Source organism: Centropristis striata, chromosome 20 (genome assembly GCF_030273125.1).
Source record: "Centropristis striata isolate RG_2023a ecotype Rhode Island chromosome 20, C.striata_1.0, whole genome shotgun sequence".
Classification (NCBI taxonomy): Eukaryota; Metazoa; Chordata; class Actinopteri; order Perciformes; family Serranidae; genus Centropristis; species Centropristis striata.
In genome coordinates, this window is record NC_081536.1 from 48,981 (window position 1) to 72,339 (window position 23,359).

The 23,359-nt window shown below is 38.7% G+C and overlaps 2 protein-coding genes across 2 annotated transcripts; one reads left to right on the forward strand and one right to left on the reverse strand.

The window, feature by feature from the left end:
- Positions 1-1,308: 1,308 nt before the first annotated feature.
- Positions 1,309-14,700, forward strand: polr1b (RNA polymerase I subunit B). The gene is made up of 15 exons (XM_059359622.1): positions 1,309-1,817; positions 3,656-3,823; positions 3,915-4,061; positions 5,201-5,333; positions 5,435-5,571; positions 6,964-7,187; positions 7,282-7,453; positions 8,718-8,886; positions 8,962-9,243; positions 10,126-10,259; positions 10,351-10,521; positions 10,621-10,777; positions 10,857-11,053; positions 12,000-12,250; positions 13,469-14,700. Exons 1-15 carry the CDS (start codon positions 1,641-1,643, stop codon positions 14,349-14,351), a joined length of 3,402 nt encoding a protein of 1,133 aa, XP_059215605.1. The 5' UTR covers positions 1,309-1,640; the 3' UTR covers positions 14,352-14,700.
- A 1,874-nt stretch (positions 14,701-16,574) lies between these two features.
- nanp (N-acetylneuraminic acid phosphatase) lies at positions 16,575-20,808 on the reverse strand. The gene is made up of 2 exons (XM_059359623.1): positions 20,704-20,808; positions 16,575-17,899 (listed from the first exon to the last, which is right to left on the reverse strand). The coding sequence occupies exons 1-2, from the start codon at positions 20,791-20,793 to the stop codon at positions 17,195-17,197; spliced, it is 795 nt and encodes a 264-aa protein (XP_059215606.1). The 5' UTR covers positions 20,794-20,808; the 3' UTR covers positions 16,575-17,194.
- Between the last annotated feature and the right edge of the window lie 2,551 nt (positions 20,809-23,359).

The following is a 23,359-nucleotide window of genomic DNA, read 5'->3' on the forward strand; positions in this document are numbered from 1 at the left end:
GTAAATTGACAAAAACATTAAAATTACCTTGTCTTTTCAAATTTATTCCAACCCCTTATCAGACCAAACTTTTATTTTAGATTTTCTAGATATTGTATTGTTTATGTATGTGTGTAAGTAAATTCAGTCATCTTATAATAAATGTTTGTTCTTTACTTTGTAACATCCAACTGACAATAATTTTAAAAAAATACTGACACTTTTGCTTCAGTAAGTTTTGGCTGCAGTTCTTTTACTTGTAGTGGAGTAATTGTGTGGTATTAATACTTTAAATTATTGGTTGCATGGAGGCTTACTAAGTACATTTACTCAAGTACTGTACTTGACTATAAAGTTATGTTGAAATACTCAAGTAAAGTAAAAGTATCTCCAAGTGTTACTTAAGTACAGTACTGGAGTAAATGTACTTAGTTACATTCCACCACTGCAAATAACAGTTTTCTGTCACTCATTCAAACTTGATGGAGAAAATAAACTCCTCCATGATGATAATCAGGATTGTGTCTTTTAATCTCATCTTGTGTGTGTTTTTGTTGTTGTTTGTTTCTATTTTTCGTTCATGTGCAAACTTCAGATTGCTTGAAACACGACCAGAGGTGGAATGTAACTAAGTACATTTACTCAAGTACTGTAAATTAAGTACAAATTTTGAGGTACTTGTACTTTAATTGAGTATTTCCATTTTATGTGACTTTATACTTCTACTTCACTACATTTAGAGGCAAATATTGTACTTTTTTGTTCCACTACATTTAGCTGACAGCTTTAGTTACTTTTCAGGTTGAAATTTTACATAAAAAACATGGTCAAGTGATGAGACGTTAAAAAAATTAAACCTCATAACAGTATATTAAGTAGTTAAAATGAATTCTGTCTTTTCAAAATCAGAGCACTAACATAAATGCATTAATACAAATAATAATAATAAGAACAGACTAAATGTTGAAGATAAAGTGACTGTTTACATCGCCCTTTTGCTTTGACGTTTTCACGTACTTCCGACCTGCATGACCCGCCCTACTCTGCCTCTGATTGGCTCATCAGTCCTACAGTTAACCAATCTAATCAGTGAAGGCAGTGAGTCCCAGCCAATTAGAGACAGAGGAGGGCGGGCCATGGCTTCACCATCCTGGAGGAAAAAATGGGCAATCTGGCTCTATATTACTGAATAATGCGCATCAGGGGGATTTAGAAGTGGCTATACGCAATGCTGACCGAAAAATAAGTAAGTATTCCCTGGACTACACCACTGGGTCCATTCTGCACAACGAGTTCTTTTACTTTTGATACTTTAAGTACATTTTGATGCTGATACTTTTGTACTTTTACTTCAGTAAGTTTTGAACGCAGGACTTTTACTTGTAGTGGAGTAATTTCACAGTGTGGAATTAGTACTTTTACTGCAGTAAGGGATCTGAATACTTCTTCCACCACTGAACACGACTGAATAAAAAGCTGACTGGAGAACCAAACCACCAAACATCGAAGGAGATCATTTCCACCACAGGATGGCAGTAGTCGAACAACAACCATCTTTATTTTCTCAATGAAGAAGAAGACTTCCGGTGCCGGAGGAATGTGCTTCCTGCGTGGACATGCACGTGTGGTAAACAAGCATCTGCATCTGTGGGAGAGCAAGCATGGACTCCTCGGCCAAGTGGAGTAATTTACCCACAGCTCCCAGTCTGAAGAACCTGACTGAAGGAGGATTTGGCGTCCTGAAGGAGTCTCAGCATGGAGCTGTGCAGGATCTAACCAAAGCTCACATCGAGTCGTTTGACCAGGCTGTCACTGACGGGCTGAGCCGCGTCGTGCAGGTCAGTTCATGTTAAATATAATCTATATATAACTTTAACTATCTGTAAAACCAGAGGTAGAAGAAGTATTCAGATCCTTTACTGCAGTAAAAGTACTAATACACACTGTGAAATGACTCCACTACAGTAAAAGTCCTGCGTTCAAAACTTACTGAAGTAAAAGTATCAAAAGTATCAGCATCAAAATGTACTTAAAGTATCAAAAGTACTCATCATGCAGAATGAACTCACTCAGATTGTTTTATACGTTATAAATTTATTATTCGATTATTTGTAGTGATTCATTTTTGTTAACAGCGTTTTACTGTTGTCCAGGTAGGGCTCATTTTAACTACTTTATATGCTGTTATGTGGTTTATTAATAAAAATGCATTGTCATTTTGTATTGATCACATGTTTTTATGTTCAATCTCGACCTGAAAATCAATTAAAGCTGTCAGCTAAATGTAGTGGAATAAAAAGTACAATATTTACCTCTAAATGTAGTGAAGTAGAAGTATAAAGTTACATAAAATGGAAATACTCAAGTAAAGTAGAAGTACCTCAAAATTTTACTTAAGTACAGTACTAGAGTAAAAGTACTTAGTTACATTCCACCACTGCCACTAAGAGACACAAATGACAAAAAATAACCATAAAGGAAATACAAATTCTATAAATAGACACAAAACGACCAAAAGAAAGACCAGAAAATTCACTAAACGGCTACAAACAGACACAAAATGACCTAAAAAAACAAAAACAAAGATAATAATGGCTGATTATAAGCGGTGGAAGAAGAATTCAGATATTTTACTTAAGTAAAAGTACTAGTACACACTGTGAAATTACTCCACTACAGTAAAAGTCCTGCGTTCAAAACTTACTGAAGTAAAAGTAAAAAAGTATCAGCATCAAAATGTACTTAAAGTATGAAAATTAAAATTACTCGTAGTGCAGAATGGACCCACTCAGATTGTTTTATAGATTCTAAATATATCATTAGATTATTTGTAATGATGCATTTTTGTAAGCAGCATTTTACTGTTGTCCAGGTAGTATTTTAACTACTTAATATGCTGTTAAGTGGTTTATTAACAAAAATGCATAACCATTTTGTATTGATCACATGTTTTCATAACATTTTCCATGGTTTTCTTGATAATAACCAAATCATTAGCAAGAAAACCATGGAAATGTCTAGATATCAGCTCTTAAATTAAACTTTTATGAGCTGTTATTGTTGTTATCATTATATTTGTGTAAACAAATGTACCTTTAGTTGTACCAGGCGTTAAAATGAACAAGAAATTGAAGGAAAAGGGTGGCCTAATATTTTTTCCATATGTGATATACCACTTATACTTTACTGTGTTTATCTCTGCAAATATTTAAATATATTTATTCATTGATGTTCATACTAATACATGCAACAACCAATTTAACCTATTTAACATGCTAAAATAGATTTTCTCTAATATGCAATATCTGTAAAATGCAAAGTTCTCCCAGGAAAACAAACAAACACAAAAATATATATTAATAATAAATGTCAAAAAGCAGAAATGTATGTGTATAATGTGTATAGAATGTATGTATATTGTCTGTTTTCCATATCTATGTGTCTGTGACAACTAAATTTCCCCACTGCGGGATAAATAAAGTCAGATCTTATCGTATCTTATCTTAAATAATCAGTATCCTGTATATACAGTATATAAATATGTAATTTACTATTGATCTCAGGTCCTGGAAGCTAAAAAAATGCTTGACAACTACTTTAATTTAATTTTGGAAAGTGTGTAGGAACCCTGAGTATTTTTCCAGCAATTTAATTTTTTTGTGGTATAATTTCTCAGGCCATCCCTCCCTTGGAGTTCACATTCAAAAATGACCGGATCAGCCTTGCGTTTGTTGAAGCCACCATCTACAACCCAGTGGTGGCCAAAGGGAGCATCTGCAGGGAGCTGAAGGTGTTTCCAGCAGAGTGCCGGGGCAGGAAATGTACATACAAAGGAAAAATGGTGGTAAGTCTGAAAATGTGTCTTAACGTGCATGTGAGGGGCACGATAACGCTTTGGTCAGATTACAGTTTGTTCGTGTTTTGTATCATCTCAGGCAGACGTCAGCTGGTCGGTCAACGGAGTCCCTAAAGGCATCATCAAACAGTCCATGGGTCACCTGCCCATCATGGTGAAGTCCAAGCTGTGTAACCTGCACGGCATGTCGCCCAGAGAACTCGTAGAGCGCCACGAAGAAGCAGAGGTAACTTTAACTCCCACACGTCTAACAAAACAAATCTATATTTCTGTCAAATTAAATTTCCGCTTTATTTGTTCCTTTGTCTTCGGGGTTATATAACTTTTTGCACATTCATGTGACATATGACAGAACCATTTATTCTGGTAGCACTGGCAGTCCTGAAAAAAATGGTGTATATTACTTTATTCTGCATCAAAGGGTTGAAGAAATACATGCATTTAACAAAAAAAACAGGCGGAAATAAACAGGAAAAATGGTCTTAGACTCCCTCGGGTTAAAGCACTGCAAGATGGAAGAGAAATGCAGAGCATGTAGGGAAGAAACCTGCCAACCCGAGTATCTATAACAATTAATCAATTAATCGCTGCATGCATACATGGGCAAAATAAAAGATATATATAGAGTACAATGCAGAAGCCTGTTTTGATAATGGACGCTTTTATTTTGAAAGGACAAAAAGAGACTTGATCCTGGCGATCGTAAAACTGACTTAACTGAGATTAAACTGTAAAGATAATGTCAAGGAGTTCAATGTTTTATGTTTTAGCCCCCGAAGAGACATGAGGTTAGTTTCGACAGTTATCTTCATATTTAATTGTGTTTTGTGTTTAAATAAGTTTTTGATCAAATTAAACTCAGTAATTTATGCTAGCAAGGTTTGGTACAGTAAGATAGTTTTGCTCAAATTAATACTCTTGTATTTCTCTTTGTTTTTTAATTGTTATTGCAACTTTCAGTTAGTAAACTGTAGCTTTATTCAACTTAATTTTAAAGCTCATTGTCTTATTGACGTACGGCTGCAGAACTGAACGATCGGCGTGTTTCAGTTCAGTGATTCTGATACGCAACCATTAATCGATCATAGATTAATTATTCCCATCACTAATTTAGATACTAAAGTCCTTTACAGTGGATTAACAGTAAAGTGGTTAGCAGGAGCTTTTTTGTGCTAATAGCATCACTGTATTTAGAGATATATTGTTCAGAATCTCTCTACAGTGCTTTAACTGTATTCCCCACTGTAACTGTATTTACATTATTTAAAGCTCTTTGTGATATGAGCGATGATAGGAAGGTTTAAACACTGGAACATTAGGGTTAGCATGTATCCATATTTATCAATAAATACTTCACTCTAACAGGAAATGGGAGGTTATTTCATCGTGAATGGAAATGAGAAGGTGATTCGTATGCTGATTATGCCGAGGAGGAACTACCCGATCGCCATGTCGAGACCCAAGTGGAAGAGCAGAGGACAGGGATACACTCAGTACGGTCAGTACCACATGCTGATGATTCAATAATAATATTAATAATAATAATAACAGCTGCATATCTTTTTTACAGCGGCTGTAATGAGATTTGTCACCTCTCAGGTATTTCCATGCGCTGCGTGAAGGAAGAACACACAGCCGTCAACATGAACCTGCATTATCTGGAAAACGGGACCGTGATGCTGAACTTCATCTACCAAAAGGAGCTCTTCTTCCTCCCGCTTGGCTTTGCACTGAAGGTAGTATTATATTATTATTATTATTATTATTATTATTATTATTATTATTATTATATTAGTATTATTAGTATTATTGTTTGTGTGCAGCATTCATTATGAAGTAAAAAGAGAGATGTTAACCCTCTGAACCTCATGCAGTTTCAGGTTTTTTTGTTGTTTCTCCCATCACATTTTACTCACTGGCCTTGTTTTTTAGTTTTGTACATCCCGTAATATGGTGTTTTTCTGTCATTTCTGGCCAAATTATGCTCAAATATGTATCAACAGACTATAATTGACCCATTTGAAGCATTTTCAGGCATTTTGAAATGTGACCACTTTTGACAAAAATCGACATGCTATATATAGTATAACTTTTTTCAGTTGTTGGACATAGCATCATATGGTGTTTTTCTGTCATTTCTGGTCTTATTTGCTCTTTTGTGTTTTTAGGCATTTTAAAATGCTTAAAATTGGTCAATTATAGTCTATTGGTACATATTAGAGCATAATGTGGCCAGAAATGACAGAAAAACATTTGGGGGATGTCCAAAAATGACCCCCACAAAAAAATGTCATGCTATAGTATCACCATTATATTTAATGGCTTGCAACCATAAATGCCTGTGTCTAGGTTCAAAGGGCGTCTTTGATGAAAGTAGTCAATGTGAATGAACGTCAGTTTTTTAACTTTTTCTGTTCTGTAATCCAACAGCACAGCCAGACATCGTTTCCCCTGAAACTCATCAGTTTTCCTCTGTTTCCTTATTGTTTGTATCGCTCGCATCTGTTTTTTGCCACCAGTCTGCGGACGCAACGGCCAGTGACGTAGCCAAATTGGTCTATAGTGCAGTACTTATTGAATAATTTATCTGTTTTGTGTAAACAGCCTGCAGTTCAGATGTAATTATATAGAACTTTTTTTACGTGACAATTAGTCTCACTCTCAGCAAAGTCATACATGTTGTGCTTAATTTACTCCTTTTTACAGGATCTGAACCAAAATCTGAAATAGTTTATTGATCCCCGGGGGAAATTGCTTTGTTACATTTCCTGCTGTATAAGAATAGAATAGAAAGTCATTCTGGCTGGTGCACATTTTAGAATAAACAGATTTTGATGAAATAAGACTATTTTAAGGTCAGATTTTGTAATTTTTCCTGACGGAAGCATTATTGAATGTTTATGTTTTTACAGTTTCTGCCTATGATAAATTGAGTAATTTCAACATTTTTTAAATCAATTTTCTTCTTGACAAATACAAGATTTTCAGACCTGCCGGCAGGTTGTTGGATTCAGAGGGTTAAATATCTCCATAATATCTCAGAAACATGTAATAAAACACAAGGTTTGAGTTTTAGTGGTGCTGTATAATATGTTACTACAGCTCCTCTGCTCTGATGTTTCCTCCAGGCTCTGGTGGACTTCACAGACTTCCAGATCTACCAGGAGCTGATCAAGGGCCGAGAAGACAACTCCTTCTATAAGAGCTGTGCGTCCGAGATGCTGCGAGTCGTGTCGGAGGAAGGCTGCACCACCCGCAGCAAGGTGCTCGGCTACCTGGGCGAGCGCTTCAGGGTGAAGATGAACCTCCCTGAGTGGTACACCAACGAGCAGTGTGCCGCCTTCCTGCTGGAGTACGGATTCTTTATTTTTATTAACAGCCTGACTGAAACAATATAACCTTTTCTGATATGTTTACTAAAATGAGTTGCATTCTGCTCCGACCAGTGAGTGCATCTGTATCCACCTGAAGTCCGACCTGGAGAAGTTCTACCTGCTGTGTCTGATGACCAGGAAGCTTTTCACCTTCGCCAAGCAGGAGTGCATGGAGGAGAACCCCGACAGCATCATGTGTCAGGAGGTGCTGACTCCTGGTCAGCTCTACCTCATGTTCATGAAGGTGAGATCGCAACAGAGAGATTTTAATCCTTTCTGCAGGAAGAAAAAGACACTAAAACAGATGCTACGTTCAGAATTGCCTACATGTTCTATTTACTTCTTTTTTTTTTTACTACAGCTGTCCTTGCAAAGTACAGGAGCATCTCAATAAATTAGAATATCATGGAAAAGTCTATTTCCAGTAGTTCAATTCAAATAGCCCCAACCAAGTATTGAGTGCATATACAGTCATAGAAAGACATATTAGACCCTTGTTTTCTTCAATTTCTTTCATTTTAATGCCTGGTACAACTAAAGGTGCATCTGTTTGGACAAATATAATGATAACAACAAAAATAGTTCATAAGAGTTTAATTTAAGAGCTGATATCTAGACATTTAACATGGTTTTATTGATCATAACCAAAGTCATTATCAAGAAAACCATGGAAAAAGTCTAGATATCAGCTCTTAAATTAAACTCTTATCAGCTATGTTTGTTGTTTGTTGGTCTAATATCTCTGCATATATTTAAATAAATGTATTCATTGATGTTCATACTAATACATGCAACAACCAATTTAACCTATTTAACATGCTAAAATATATTTTCTCTAATATGCAATATCTGTAAAATGCAAAGTTCTCTCAGGAAAACAAACAAACACAAAAATATATATTAATAATAAATGCCAAAAAGCAGAAATGTATGTGTATAATGTGTATAGAATGTATGTATATTGTCTGTTTTCTAATATTCATCTAATATTTCTTTCTATGACTGTATATGCTGCAGAAGTATTCAGATCCCTAACTTCACAAAAAGGACTATTATCCACTGGGATTGTTCAATATATAGATTCCATTATTATTATAGAAGCATTTATATAAGCAGTATTTTACTGTTAGAAAGGTAGGACTAATTTTAACTACTTTTTATACTGTTATGACTTGTGATTTATAAAAATGCAGAATCATTTTAAGTTAGTCATGCTTTTTATGCTGTCTGCTAAATGTAGTAAAGCAATATTTGCCTTTTAAAATGTGGAGTATAAGTTTAACGTTAAATAAATAGAAATATAGCACTTGGCAAAGTAAACAGTAAATAATTGTAATTGATCAGCAGTTATACCAATTTTTTACAGAAAGGACTTTTTAATTGTGTTTGAATTTGTCAAGTAAGCATGTTTAAACATGATTTTTTATTGCTGGTACACAAAAAAAATGTTTTTTTTTGTCTTATTGAGGTCTTAAGTAATGGATTTATCCATTCAAAATCCCCAACAGGAGAGAATGTCGGCCTGGTTGCAGTCTGTGAAGCTGTCCTTTGACAAGAGAGGCAGCAGACTGGACAGATTGAGCCCCGAAAACGTGATGAAGATATTCAACATGGGCACCGACCTGACCAAACCCTTTGAATACCTGCTGGCCACCGGCAACCTCAACTCCAAGACGGGTACGGCTGCGACTCCAGTATGAGTTTATGGTATAAAAATGTAGTGAACCTATCACATAAACTCTGGTTCTGCAGGTCTGGGCATGCTGCAGAACACCGGCCTGTGCGTGGTCGCCGACAAGCTCAACTTCATCCGTTACCTGTCCCACTTCCGCTGCGTGCACAGAGGAGCGGCGTTCGCCAAGATGAGGACCACTTCAGTCCGTAAGCTGCTGCCTGAGTCTTGGGGCTTCCTCTGTCCGGTCCACACTCCAGACGGAGAGCCCTGTGGCCTCATGAACCACATGACGGCCATCTGTGAGATCGTGGCACAAACCCTGCCCACCACGTCGCTGCCGGCTCTGCTCTGTTCGCTCGGTGAGTCAACAGTTCGGTTCGGTGTATCAACAGACTATAATTGACCCGATTTAAGCATTTAAAGGCATTTTAAAATTTGACCTTTTTTGACAAAAATTGACATACTATAGTATGACTTTTTTTGAGGGTGTCATTTTTGGACGAAGTAAGGCTAATACATAGTTTGTCAAATAGTGAAATGTGTTCTCTCCCAGGGCTGCAAGAACAGGATGAGGTCATTTTGTTCTTGCAGCCCTGGGAGAGAGAACACATTTCTCTGTTCTTGTCCATCATCAAAGCAGAATTTTTTTCTTGTGTGGTGTCCAGGAACAATTGTGTGAATTTGATTGAGACGTGCGCTGCAGTGGGACTTCCCAGGAGTCCTGCAGTGGAGTTTCTCAGGAAATATGAAATGTCCTGGCCAGAAAAATGTCTGTGTTCTTGTAGAGTATAGGCTGACTAGTCGATGCTGGTTGAGACGCAAATTTGCGCATGCATGATTCATTTGCAGGCTGGTGCAGACTGGACACTGAGGGGTTAACATCTCCTGCTCTGACTGCAGCTGGGAGAGACTGCTGCAGGAGGACTGGGCCGCTTGTGAGTGCTTTGGGACAGCGCCTGCTACTCGTTAAGAAGAGTAGAAACGAGTCTCCAAAAGTCTCCAATGACACCAGAAAAAGTTGAACTCCACTAGTCAGCCGCTACAAAAGTACCTGTATGGGAACAGAGGCCGAGGGGAACTAACTAGTGGGCGGAGCCAAAACACTCAGCCGCTTTCCAAAAAGTACTCAGTGGAAACACGCCTTATGTAAAGGGCTTTAGCCATTAGGGACAAAAAACATTGTGGACTACATCGTGTCAGTGGGCTGAATTGCACACTATCTTTTGTCTCTTGTGCTTAAGGTGTCACTCCAGTGGACGGATCTCCAGGCCAAGCCTTCTCAGACTGCTACCCTGTGGTCCTGGACGGGGCCGTCGTAGGCTGGGTGGAGGCCGAATTGGCTCCAGTTGTGGTCGACTCACTGCGCAGGTTTAAAGTATGCCACCAGTTAATAATGTTCAGTGTCAACTGTTGGTTATTATACCCATATTGTGTGTGCAGAAAAGTGATATTTAAAACGCCTTCAGGTGCTGAAAGAGAAGAAGATCCCTCCCTGGACTGAGATTGTTCTGGTTCCCAAAACGGGCAAGGCCAGCTTGTACTCAGGCCTGTTCCTCTTCACGACTCCCTGCCGTATGGTGCGACCTGTACGCAACTTAGCTCTGGGCAAGCAAGAGTTGATTGGCACCTTTGAACAAGTACGTATATAAAGCACGATTTAAAGAGATGATGTGGTAGTTGCATTAGCCCATTACATGTTGATTTATTTTGCACGTTGCAACTCAATTTTGCACCAGCTTTACATCAACGTGGGCATCATGGAGGATGAGATTGAGCCAGGAGTGAGCACACACCAGGAGCTCTTCCCTCACAGTATGCTCAGCGTGGTGGCCAACTTCATCCCCTACTCAGACCACAACCAGAGTCCCAGGAACATGTACCAGTGTCAGATGGGTAAGTCTAACACTACCTTTAGAGACCACCAGCATGGTTTGGTTGTGTCCATCAGAGATTAAAGTCCTGCTCTTTTCAGGTAAGCAGACTATGGGTTTCCCTCTGCACTCCTTCATGGACCGCTCCGATAACAAGCTGTACCGGCTCCAGACCCCCCAGAGCCCGCTGGTCAGGCCCTACATGTACGACCACTACAACCTGGACAACTACCCCAGCGGCACCAACGCCATCGTGGCCGTCATATCTTACACTGGCTATGACATGGAAGACGCCATGGTGAGTAACTCTAATATGTATCAACACACTATAATTGTCCCAGTTGAAGCATTTTGAGGCATTCTAAAATTTGACCATTTTTGTCAAAAATCTTCCACGTTGCCAGGTCATTTTAACTAACCCTAACCCCAATATTCTATAATATGACTTTTTTCAGTTTTTGGACATCCCATAATATGGCATTTTTCTGTCATTCCTGGCCATATTATCCTCTAATATTTATCAACAAACTACAATCTAACCAATTTATAGCATTTTTAGGCATTTTAAAGTCATTTTTGGACATCCCATAATATGGTGTTCTTTCGCTATTTTTGGACAAACTACACTACATGTATCAAAAGACTATAATTGACCCATTTCTAGCATTTTTAGCCATTTTAAAATTGTTACTTTTTTGACAAAAATCAATATAGTATGTCTTTTTTCAGTTTTTGGACATACAATAATATGTTTTTTTTTTGTTTGTTGCTATTTTTGGACAAATTATACCACCACATGTATCAACAGACTACAAAAGACCAATTTCTATAATTTTTAGCTATTTTAACTTTTTTTTTTGACAAAAATCAACATACTATAGTATGATTTTTTTTTTCTATTTCTGGACATCCGATAATATGGTGTTTTTCTGTAATGTCCTGCCATATTATGCTTTAATATGTGTCAACAGACTATAATTGACCCATTTGCAGCATTTTTAGGCATTTTAAAATTTGAGTGATAATATGGTGGGTTTTTTTGCTATTTTGGACAAACTATACTACTACATGCCAGTAGCAGTGACGTAGCTGTGACGTTGTCTCAAAATTGTTCCATTTTATACAAGTTAATGTCCAAAATCCTGAAGGATCCCTTAAATGGAGTGAAGTCATGGAAATACAACACTAGAATGACCTTTTAACTGTTCGCTGTGGTCATTTTAACATAATTTGTCTCTCATCAGATTGTGAACAAGTCGTCGTGGGAGAGAGGCTTCGCTCATGGAAGCATTTACAAGACGGAGCTGGTGGACCTGGCAGACAAGGTGAGGGGAGAAGACAGCGTTGTGTTTGGGACCAAGCCAGGTGACCCGAAAGTGAACGACAGACTGGACGCTGATGGACTTCCACACATTGGATCAACACTTCAGTTTGGAGACCCACTTTACGGCTACATCAACCTCAACACTGGCCAGGCCTTCGTCAACTTCTATAAGTACGTGTCAACAATTCTGTTGTAATGTTGTTGGTTTTTGAAAGATGCTATTAGGTTTCCCCAGCCAGGTGTCATTAGCTAACAGTGCTATTTACACCTGGATATTTATAACGGCAAAGACAAGCCAACAAGTTATAAAGTATTACTTTATTAAGTAAATAATAAATAAAAAGTCACTCATTACATCCAGATTTTTTTTTAAATGAACATGGTAAAGGAGCACTCTTTTCACAGATTGGCCTTGGCTTTATAAATTAACCCTAACCTTAAAGTTAGGTTTACCTGTTAGACGTTAGTTATGCAAACTAACCAACCATTTAACAACCTTTACCATTTTCCCACTAATCCACTCTAAATTGAACAAAACAAGTGTCTCCACCGCACAGCGGGGATCGAACCCGCGGCCCTGGGCTTGATGGCCCCATGTCTTCTAACCTGAGCTAACCAGCCAGTTCAGAATCCAAATCCATACACTTTTTAATATTAACATTTAGCCACAAGGAATGTAGGGCATGGCCCTGACCAATCCTAGCATTGGGTTTAACATTTTGAATCCACTGAGTACTTTTTGAAAAGCGGCTGAGTGTTTTTGGCTCCGCCCACTAGTTAGTTCCCCTCAGTCTCTGTTTCCATACAGGTACTTTTGTAGCGGCTAACCTACAGAGTTCGTATGTAACAACAGACCGACGTGGCCAGAAGTGTTGCCAACTTAGAGACTCTCTGTATACATATATATATATATAACGGCTATTCAGACCCTCTAGAGACTCTTTTTCAAAAAAGCGACTAGCGACAAATCCAGCGACTTTTTCTGTTGTTATTTGAGACTTTTGGAGACTCGTTCCTACTCTTCTTAACGAGTAGCAGGCGCCGTCCCAAAGCACTCACAAGCGGCCCAGTCCTCCTGCAGCAGTCTCTCCCAGCTGCAGTCAGAGCAGGGGATGTTAACCCCTCAGAGTCCAGTCTGCAAATGAATCACGGATGCGCAAAATCGCCACTCAGTAGCGGCTCAGAAAGTACCTCGCCGAGGCAGGTACTTTCTGAGCCGCTAACTGGTGAAGTTGGACGGATCCTGACTGTAAGTCACACCCTTAGTGGCTCACTAGAGGGAACAGTACCGAATGGAAATGCGGCTAATCTTCAGTATATTCAGTTTTGCTGCTAAGCTTTTGAAATGACAAACCATAATGTGAATGTTTCTCCCTCTTTTTCTCCCAGGAGCCATGAGGCCTGCGTCGTGGACAACGTAAAGGTCTGCAGCAACGACACCGGCTCCGGCCGTTTCAAACGTGTTTGCATCACCATGCGCGTGCCGAGGAACCCGACCATCGGGGACAAGTTCGCCAGCCGGCACGGTCAGAAGGGCATCCTGAGCCGCCTGTGGCCGGCCGAGGACATGCCCTTCACAGAGAGCGGCATGGCCCCCGACATCCTGTTCAACCCCCACGGCTTCCCCTCCCGCATGACCATCGGCATGCTGATCGAGAGCATGGCCGGGAAATCTGGCGCCCTGCACGGCCTGAGCCACGACGCCACGCCCTTCACCTTCTCGGAGGAGAGCTCCGCGCTGGAATACTTTGGTGAGATGCTGAAAGCGGGCGGATACAACTACTACGGCACCGAGCGGCTGTACAGCGGCGTGAGCGGCTTGGAGCTGGAGGCCGACATCTTCATCGGCGTGGTCTACTACCAGCGGCTGCGTCACATGGTGTCCGACAAGTTCCAGGTGAGGACCACGGGGGCGCGGGACAAGGTGACCAACCAGCCGGTGGGAGGCAGGAACATCCAGGGAGGAATCCGTTTCGGGGAGATGGAGCGAGACGCCCTGCTGGCCCACGGCTCCTCGTTCCTGCTTCACGATCGCCTCTTCAACTGCTCGGACCGGTCGGTGGCTCAGATATGTGTCGACTGTGGCAGCCTGCTGTCGCCTCTGCTAGAGAAACCGCCTCCGTACTGGTCGAACACGCGCCACCGCAAGACTGTCTGCACCCTGTGTGGTAAAAGCGACTCTATTGACTCGGTGTCGGTTCCGTACGTCTTCCGCTACTTTGTGGCCGAGCTCGCAGCGATGAACATCAAAGTCAAATTAGATTCGAAGTGAATTTTTTTGCAGGACAACCAGTAAAGATGCCTTAATGTGATCAATCAAAAAGAACATGTCTGTTGTGAAACTGCTGTGTGTGTTTTATTTTTAAAAGGTCCACACTCCCGATAGAGAGCTTACAGCTGCATCTCAATACATTAGAATATCATAGAAAAGTTGATTTATGTCAGTAATTCCATTCAGAAAGTGGACATAACACATTATATAGATCCATTACACACAATGAAACATTCCATGTCTTAATCTATTAAATTTCTGTAATTATAATGATTATGGCTTACATTTAATGAAGAGCTAAAATTCAGTGTCTCAAAATTATATATATATATATATATATATATATATATATAACAAAAAGACCAATTTAAAAAAGTATGTTTAATATGTAAATGTTCTCTAAAAGTACGTCCATCTATATGACTCAATACTTGGTTGGGGCTGTTTGACTTGAACTACTGGAAATGGACTTTTCCATCATATTCTAATTTATTGAGATGTGGAGCTGACAGAAACCACCATGTTCAAGAAAGACAAAACAAAATGTAAAGCCTTGTGTGAGAGCCTGAGAAGTTTATTTGCTAAGACTTGGAGGAAACATGATGGACTGAATGTGTTGACATGAATTATGGTATTTTTTTAAATAACCCAAAGGTCTCTACAGTCAGTGTTAAATAAAAATGATGCTGTACCAAGAATCCACTTAATTTACTTCAGTACCAACTCCACACTCCATTTCAAGCATATCAGTGGTTTAAAAAAATAAATAAAACATAGTAAAAGTATTGCAAAATGTACATGAAAGGAAAAGACAAGTAATCATTCTGTACCAAAATTGCCTCCATGACAGATCATGTCGTGTTTTTTTCAGTGTAAATTGCTAATCACAAAAAGAACACTGGTTCCAGTAGAAGAGTATTAATATTAAGAAGCAGGAATAAAAAAATCAAGTTATATTTCTTGAAATGTACATTGAGGACATGTTTAGGATGTTATTTTTAATTATACTACTACATGTATCAACAGACTATAAAAGACCAATTTTAAGCATTCTGAGGCATTTTAAAATTTGACAAAAATTGACATGTTATAATATGACTTTTTCCCCAGATGATTTCAGCGGTGCAGTCCATCTATTTAATGGCCTGCAACCATAAACAGCTCCGTCTAGCTTCAAAGGGCGTCTTTGACTAAAGTCATCGATATGAATGAACGCCAGTTGTTGTCTTTACTCGTCTTTTTTTAGTGTTTCCTTATTGTTTTTATAGCTCGCAAGTAAGTGACATTACTTGAAATGTACATTAAGGACTAGTGTTTAGAATGTAGGGGGATCTGTTGGCAGAAATTGAATATAATTTATTTATTTTTGCATACTTTATAATTACCTGAATCTGTAAACTGTCGTGTTTCATTAGCTTAGAATCAATGAACTATTCATAACTCCATAGGTGGCAGGTCCTCTGTCACTGAGTGTTTTCTACAGTAGCCCAGAAGACAAAAACAAACACTGGATCTAGATGCAACCTCACCACTAGATGTCACTAAATCCTACATACTGGTCCTTTAAGTACAGTCCTCAAGTACGTATGTAGTTTCCAAACCAATAAATACTTGATACCTGAGTGTCCACACTTGCACTTTGTAAAATGAATTTGTGTGCAAGATCTCCAGTAGAATGCATAAAACAAGTAAAAAGTTGATATACAAAAGAAAAGAAAAAAAGATTATTCATTTTTCAACATTTCCGTGATTCAAAATGAACACAAAATCCCACCTGAAGTGACATTCCTCATCATTCGCTTGTTTCAGTTTAAATCAGTGTTTTTCAACCTGTTTGTGCCAAAGGAACACCAAAGTACAAGCCAAAATCTGAAGGCACGCATGTATAACACGTGTTATCACTCTTAACACTGTGAAATTTTATTTTTCTGTCCTTTGATGTGTTGCAGTTAGATATGGATTCTCCTGGGGAAAAGGAGCCAGCTTGGGGATTTTTTTTTTGCTATAAAAGCCCAAATTTAGTGGCCTTTCACACATTCTAATGCCACTATTCTATTTTAAAACTATTATTCGGACATCAAGCCGAGTATAATTGGGCAATTTCTAGCATTTTTAGGAATTTTTCAAATTTGACCTTTGGACATCCCATAATATGGTGTTTTTCTGTAATTTCAGTCCATATTATGCTCAAATATGTATCAACATACCACAATTAACCCATTTTTAAGCATTTTAAATTTTGACTATTTTTGACAAAAATCAACATACTATAGTATGACTTTTTTTGAGGGGGTCATTTTTGGACATCTCATAATATGGTGTTTTTTCTGTCATTTCTGGCCATATTTTAAGCATTTTTATGCATTTAAAAATTTGCCCATTTTTTATAACAATTGCCACATGTATATGCAGTCCAATAAGCAGGGCTTTACACTCAGACATGGATTAGCCTGGGGAAAAATTTTGCTGTAAAAGCCTAAATTTGGTGGCCTCTCAGCATTCTAATGCCACTATTCTATTTTAAAAAACATTATTAGAATTTAAAATATATAATATATATAATATCCTTATATATTACAGCCGGCACCAATGGAAAGCTCTGAATAATATCCATGGCAACTGCGCTAACGGTGAAACTTCTGGGGTTCCTTTTGAGGAAAAGTTTAAAAAAAGTTATTTTGAGGGTTGTATAGAATTTGCCTCTGTATTGGGGAATGAGTGCACCCAAAGTAATAATATAGGAAATTAAAAATGAATAACGTTTTGTATATTGTTGTATATTGCATTCATAGTTAATGGTTGGCCCACCGGTTGGGAAACACGGTTTAAATCACCCGTTGTCGTTACTTGAGTTGTTGCAGGATGTGTGGCAGCTCCAGCACAGAGGGGACGGTGTAGTCTGGTTTCACTGAACCTTCTGGCACTGAACCTCCTGCAGCGCTGATCCAAACTGTAGCTCGTACTCCGGCGTTGAAGCCCCCCTGGATGTCCGTGTCCAGAGAGTCTCCCACCATCACACAGTCCCGGGCCTCCACCTCCAGCATGTTGAAACACAGTGTGAAGATAGAGACGAAGGGTTTCTGCTCCGCGTGTTCTCCGCCGATCACGACGGCGTCGAAGAACTCCTCGCACCTCGCCGCCTCCACTTTCTCCCTCTGAGTCTGAGTCTCCCCGTTGGTCAGCAGCAGCAGCTTGTATCTGGAGCGCAGATCTGTCAGGAGGTGACAGATTTCAGGGGACAGACTGAGAATCTCCAGACGGCTGTTTTTCCAGCAGTAGTAGCACTGAGCTGCTAGTGAAGGAGTGCAACGGCTCTCCTCCACCTCCTGGATGCTCTCCTCCACCTCCTGGATGCTCTCCTCCACCTCCTGGATGCTCTCCTCCACCTCCTGGATGCTCTCCTCCCAGTGACTCACTCTCAGCTGGTCGATGGATCGGCCTGCCGACGGGTCGAAGCTCTCGTGGAGAAGCTTCTGCTTGAACTTGTCACAGATGCTGCGGACGGAGTCGTCATCGAGGGCCAGCGAGGTCTTCAACAGCTCACTGGTCTGTCAAAAAAAAAAAAAAGTCTGTAAGAGTCAGATAACACATGATGGCCCTTAAAGATGAATACATGATAATTCACCAATTCACCACAAGAGGTCAGCCTTGACTCTGTTTTAAAGGTTTTATCTGGAATCATGTGAATGTGTGTGTGTATATATCTATCTATAAAAGCAAGAAGCGTCTGAGTGTGTGTGTGTGTGTGTGTGTGGATGTGTGTCTAGGGCATGGGTCTCAAACTGGCGGCCCGCGGGCCAATTGTGGCCCTCGTGATGATATTTTGTGGCCCCCACCTTGATATGAAAGTTTAATGTGAGTTTTATATGAATGGCACTTTACCGTGTTGTGGTGGAAGGTCCCTTTAGTGTCTTTTTAAAATAATTTTGTGTCTTTTTTTGGTAACTGTGTCTTTTATTTTGGTAACTGTCTTTTTTTGGTAATTTTGTGTCTTTTTGTAATAATTTTGTGTTTTTTTTAAATAATTTTGTGTCTTTTTTTCTGTCATTTTGATACCTCCTCCAGCGGCCCCCAGGTAATTTCAGTTTGAGATCCCTGATCTAGTCCTCTGACCGTTAGTCAGACTGACCTCAGATTTCCCCTTTTAGTGGAGCTCCGCCCGATTGTGTGATAGGCCTACACCTGGTCAGTAACATTCGCTCTGGTATATATATATATTTTTTTTTAGATTATTTTTTTGGCATTTTACAAAGCGAGAGACAGATAGAAAGGGGGTGACAGAGGGGAGGACATGCGGCAAAGGGAGCTCAGGCCGGATTCGAACCCGGCTCCACCGCAGCGAGGACTGTAGCCTCTATACACGGGGCGCCTGTGTAACCCACTACGCTACGGACCACCCCATCTGGAAGTATATTGGCTACAAGGTTTGATTATGTAGAATAGTTTCCAGTGAATATCAGTGTTCAGTGTGTATGTGCTGGATGGTGTGGTACCTTATGAAAAGTAAGTGTTTTATGGAGTTGCAGACGTTGTAGCGCGATTAGCATGCTAAGCGGAGATTTAGCTTTATTCACGTCTTATGTTGCATCTCCCACTATACGAATACATGCTTCCTACGGGCACTGCACTAGTATATAGTAATCTTTATAACTGATGCATAAATACATAACCAGCATTTCAATGTGTGGCTGGTTGATTATTTACTGTTGGAGAGTTTACTCTGCAACAATGCACCTTATGCATTGATCATATATTTCATGGTCCAGGTGTTAATTTACAATACTTATTAATTACAAAATTTAAGTAACCATTGCTATTAAATACATGTATTGGATTAAATCATACCAAATGTGTCAAGTATAGCAGAAAACTGAAATGAAAGGCCAGGAAGAGCCACACAGGTGTTTCCAGTTAATCTGGCTGATTAAACCTCTCTTTATGACTGCGTGGGAGTGTATAACCTGTAATGACAGATGTCTTCCTGAGTATCCTGTTAGCTTTGTTGCACCTGTTAAGGCGGGACAAATTACACCTGAGTCATTCTTACTGGTAGAAGGAGATTTGTGATTTGAGATCTCCCTAGCAGAGGTCAGAATAAATGGCCTTTAATTAAATAAAAGTACATTACTTGGGTAATACTTTGTCACTGTTCACTGCATGTCTGCCTGACTTGAATACAATGGTCTGTCATTTGATAATAAGCCATGAAAATAATCAGGAAAAACATCTGGATGATTCATATTAAACTGTACAGCTCGCACTTCTGGGACCAGCAGCTAACTGTCACTTTATGCCACCAGTTAGGCTCCGCCCACAAAATACATCATAATTGTTGGTAATTGTTAGTTGTTAATCATGTTATGTCCAAAAACTGAAAAAAGTCATACTATAGTGTGTTGATTTGTGTCAAAAAAAGTTGAAATATTAAAATGCCTAAAAAAGGTAGAAGTGGGTCTTTTATAGTCCGTTGACACATGTAGAAGTATAGTTTGTACAAAATAGTGAAAAAACACCATGTTTTTGGATGTCAAAAAATGACCCCCTCAAAAAAAGATGTATGTCGATTTTTGTCAAAAATTGTTTTTTAAATTGCCTAAAAATGCTTAAAATGGGTGAATTATACGGTTTATACATATAAGAGTATAATATGGTCATAAATAACAGAAAAACACCATATTATGCATGTGCAAAAACTGAAAAAAGTAGGTATATATATATATATATTTATATATATATATATATATATATATATATAGTATGCCGATTTTTGTCAAAAAAGGTCAAATTTTAAAATGTCTAAAAATGCTAAAATGGCCCATTTATACTCTGTTCATACATGTAGTAGTAGTTTGTCCAAAAATAGCGGGAAAAAACAAACCCCACCATATTTTGGGATGTCCAAAAATGACTCCCTCAATAAAAAAAAATGTCCAGTATGTTTTTATCAAAAATTGTCAAAGACAAAGACTTACTACTGCTTTAAAGTTTACTAAGAGTGTATAAAAATGACACTAATGAAACGGATTTATTTCAGGCTAAATTAAACCGTTAAAAATGGATTTACTTCTCTCCCAGCGCCCCTGAATGCAACGCTGCCAATCACAGGTGAACACAGGTGACCTGTCCGTTTATAACTGTTTATAACACCTAGTTCACCTCAATTGTCGCTTAACAACTTACAGCCATCGAAGCAACCTAATTAAATGGATTAAATCACATGTATAGTTGTCAGACAGAAGTTTCCAGTAGTAACTTTTAACTGGTTCATTAAACACAGACGTTAGGCTGATATGAAGCTAGCTCATAATGCTACATGCAGTATTTATATATTATTATTATCAGACTCTCTCACCTTCTGTATGGCCACTCCACCTGCCCGACTGGTTTCAATCAGCGTGTTGTCCAGGTCAAATAATATCGCCTTCACAGCTTTACTGTCCATCGCAGCTCCGCTTTCATTCAACGCTTCTACACTAAAAACAGTAAACGTTTCATTAAGGAAGTACAGCCGGGTGAACTGCATCATGGGAGTTGTAGTTCAAATGTGCAGCACTTACGAGTTTCCTCCTCGAGAGGGCGCCATAAATCAAGATACAATTTTTTTTTTTTTTTACCAGCAGTTCATTAGATTGTCAACGACGAATACTTAATAGTCAACAGATTTACAAATATTAACATACTGTCAACATACTCACTTTATCATCCTCCCCAATTCTAAAGGAACTACAATAGTTAAGGATACTTAATTTTATTGAAATTATGATTTTTTTCAATTGAATTTATTTCTGTTTTATTTTATTTTAAATAAGCAATTTAAAATTATATATATGTATATATATATACATATATATAAATATATATATATATATATATATATATATATATATATATATAATAAATACATAAATAAAATAATAATAATCTTTAAAATTCCTATGACACATCAAACACACCATAGAAATACAAATTTGTATATGTTATATGCATATATATTATTTCTGTTTTATGTATTTATTTTAATTTTGTTTTAGATAAGCTATATTAAAAAACTGTGAAAGTTGAATAAAGGAATTCAAAATACTAAATTAAAAAATACTAAATAAATAATAAATTAATTAATTAACAATAAATAATAATAAAAAATGCCTATGACACATTAAAACACACCATAGAAATATAAATGTGTATATGTTGTGCATATACCCTCTTATTTGACACTTTTATAACAACGTCTTTCCCCAGACACCACCCAACATTTTCCATTATGGACAAGTTTTCCATTTCGTGATGACTTTTCCTATTTATACACTACAAAAAAATGTTTTATAGAAAGGAATCATCAGAATGAAAGTAAAAACAATCAGTGTCATCGCCTCTTCTTATTAAATGCCTTTCGTGACACTTGACCATGCATATTGCCAAATTAAACACATATTCCGTGACACACTGTTTCAAAATCAAAACATATCTCAATTCTTATGCAACCTGTCCTGTAACTTGCTCTCTCACCTGGCAGCCAGCCAGAGGTTCACACGCAACAGTGTGCAGGCTGCTGCACTACCAACCCTCATCAGAAATCACAACAATCCCTTCTCACATTACCTGACAGCCTTCTGATTGCAGCTCATGTGCTTGTGCCTTTAAGAGAAACCTGACCTAATTATTTCAATTACCTTGGACGAAAAAAATGTCAAAGGTAAACTATAAATCAAGAAATGGTGTGAGAGGCCTAACCTGCTATTATCTATCAGAACAAACAACCCGCACCGCTCGCATGCGAAGGAGGATTGTGCTTGTTTAAATGACAGACGTGCAGCAAATGAGCTCAAAAAAAGTTCTTTTTATCACCCTTAACCTTAAAAAGGGAAGAGCAACATAAACAGTGGATGCGTGAAGAGTAAACTTGTGTAAAGATGGAATTTCCCTTTTGATGTAAAAGGGGGAGAAGAAAAGAGCAAAGACTTCCCTAACAGGCAGCGTGGGACTCTTCATGTGAAGGACCGGTGAGACCTGGTGTGTTCTTCCTCTTTTATCTGTGTGGGTGGCCTCAGTCACACGCTATCGCTCAGCTGGCCACGAAGCCCCTGCAGACGCCGATTATTAAGGCTGTCATTCCACCAAACACCTCACAGCTTCTGCAGAGTGGGAAGATAACACTGCAGTATATTTGATCCATTAGTTAAAAGACTTCCCTGATCACTATTATGCTCTGACCTCCCTTTGGTTCTTTATCATCTGATCTGAGGCGCCTCTCTGGGTGTGTTTGTGTTTATGAGTGTTTGTGGGGAACAGGGGGCAGGTTTGGCTCCTCTTTCATGACTAATTCTGGCTCAGGCCTGGAAAGGGTAAATGAATAAGCCAGAGGGACAGGTGAGTGTTCAGGCCACCAGAGGAAGGAACTTATTACTCGGGATCATGGAAGGATTACTGAACAGGCCTAACAGGCCCAGGGCTCAAAGACTCAGGACCCCATGGCCTTCACCTGTAAAATATGACTCAAAGAGACACGTACCGAACAGGAGGAGACTCAAAAACGAACCAAAGACAAATAAAACTACGACAAAAAGACCCACAAAAGACTACAAAGAGACACATACTAACCACAATGAGACGACAAACACTCAAACACAATAAAACATAAAATGACCACAAAGATACATTGAATAACCACAAAGAGAGCCAAGATGACTACAAAGAGACCAACAAAGACTACAACAACACAAAAACAACTACAAAGAGACACACAATGGCTATAAAGAGAGACAAATAACTACAAAGAGACAAAATAACCACAAAGAGACCAACAAAGACTACAAAGAGACGCAAACAGCTGCAGAGAGGCACAAAGAGACTACAAGACATTCACAATGACTTTGAAAAGGGGCAAAATAAATACAAGCAAACACAAAATAACCCCAATGAGAAACACAAACAATACAATGAGAGACAAAGAACTACAAAATGACTACAAAGATGGACAAAGAACTACAAAATGACTACAAAGAGAG

What these genes read in the sequence shown, in the direction of transcription:
- polr1b (XM_059359622.1), top strand. Translation starts at nt 1,641, where the DNA reads ATGGACTCCTCGGCCAAGTGGAGTAATTTACCCACAGCTCCCAGTCTG. An exon ending in ACTCACTGCGCAGGTTTAAA is followed by an intron (nt 10,260 to 10,350) that starts GTATGCCACCAG and finishes AAACGCCTTCAG; the next exon opens with GTGCTGAAAGAGAAGAAGAT. An exon ending in GCCTTCGTCAACTTCTATAA is followed by an intron (nt 12,251 to 13,468) that starts GTACGTGTCAAC and finishes TTTTTCTCCCAG; the next exon opens with GAGCCATGAGGCCTGCGTCG.
- nanp (XM_059359623.1), bottom strand. Translation starts at nt 20,793, where the DNA reads ATGGACAGTAAAGCTGTGAAGGCGATATTATTTGACCTGGACAACACG. An exon ending in GTGGAGTGGCCATACAGAAG is followed by an intron (nt 17,900 to 20,703) that starts GTGAGAGAGTCT and finishes TTTTTTTGACAG; the next exon opens with ACCAGTGAGCTGTTGAAGAC.